Source organism: Monoraphidium neglectum (genome assembly GCF_000611645.1).
Source record: "Monoraphidium neglectum strain SAG 48.87 unplaced genomic scaffold scaffold05423, whole genome shotgun sequence".
Lineage (NCBI taxonomy): Eukaryota > Viridiplantae > Chlorophyta > Chlorophyceae > Sphaeropleales > Selenastraceae > Monoraphidium > Monoraphidium neglectum.
Genome location: NW_014008207.1, coordinates 1 through 1,157, shown reverse-complemented (window position 1 = coordinate 1,157; position 1,157 = coordinate 1). Strand labels below are relative to the sequence as shown.

General features: G+C 66.6%; 1 protein-coding gene across 1 annotated transcript in view; it reads right to left on the bottom strand.

The window, feature by feature from the left end:
* Positions 1-1,087, bottom strand: part of MNEG_15544 (exosome complex exonuclease DIS3/RRP44) — a gene marked incomplete at both ends in the record, with an annotated part of 2,640 nt that extends 1,553 nt beyond the window's left edge. Inside the window, 3 exons of the mRNA XM_014035985.1 lie at positions 304-401; positions 778-970; positions 1,083-1,087. Of these exons, the coding sequence (XP_013891439.1) occupies positions 304-401; positions 778-970; positions 1,083-1,087 (296 nt within the window). The remainder of the gene's footprint in view (positions 1-303; positions 402-777; positions 971-1,082) is intronic.
* Positions 1,088-1,157: the final 70 nt, after the last annotated feature.

The window sequence follows — 1,157 nt, the reverse complement described above, 5'->3', positions numbered from 1 at the left end:
GGGGGGGACAGGAATGTTGGTGCTGGCAGTGGAGGGGTGGGTGATGGTGACGGACGGAGGGGTGTGGCTCGGTCAACTGTCAAGGGCTCTGAAGAGAGTGAGAGGGGCTGCGCGCTTTCCATGGGTTGAGAGGGGGGGCCCTGCCGTCCCCTTGCACCCCTGCGATTATAGACGAGCGCTCCCCTGTCGCCCCGTCGCATGTGTGCGCACACGCACATGGGCCTGGGTGGGCACCTCCGCATCAGGGGACCCTGCCCCCCCCCCGCCCGCGCCCCAATAGACAAGTCTTCCCCCTGCGCGTACCGCCTGATGGGGCTGGTGAAGTGAGTGTAGATGGGTGAGGCCAGGCCGTAGTGGTGGTACTCCGCCGGGGCCACGTCACCGCTGCCAAAGTAGGCGGCCTGGGGGTTGTGGGGAGGGGTGGGGTGGGTGGTGAGGAAGGCACGCTGAATACATAGGCATGCAGCAAAGGAGGGAGGTGGGGGGCCGGCCGTTGAGCGCAGCGGTTCATTGGTGGACGCATGGTCAGTGGGTTTGTGTACAACCGTGTGCGTGAGTGTGTGTGTGTGTGCATGTGTGTGTGTGTATGAGTGTGTGTGTGTGTGTGTGTGTGTGTGTGTGTGTGTGTGTGTGTGTGCATTTGTGTGCACACGCGCGCACGCGCGCCCCGTGTGTGTCCGTGTGTACAAGCGCACGCGCGGGTGTGCATGCGCGTGCAGGCGCACATGTAAGCGAATGTGCTGGCTTTGTCGCGTCCCAGCCCACCCCCCCCCCCACCTGCGTCATGCACCGCGTGGCCATGATCCTGACCAGCTTGTTGAAGTATGAGTCATCCCCCCTCACGGCGCCGTCCAGGCTGTCCGCCAGCGCCCGGCTGCTGGACACGTCCAGGGAGAAGCCCGCGGCGGCCGCGGCGCGCAGCAGCGGCTCAAACATGCGCGGCTCCGGCGTCTGGTGGCGGCGCAGCAGGCTGCGAGGGTGGGGGGGGGCAGGGAGGAGGGTGGGGCGCGGCAGGCAGGTGACGAGGGGGCGGGGTGACGCGTGGGTAGGGGGATGAAGGTGAGTGAATGGCGTTGATAAACACCATGCAGGCACAGATTGAGGAAGCCAGGCGCTCGGCTCATAGGGCAGGCACGCGAGCGGGCCCGCAGCGGCGG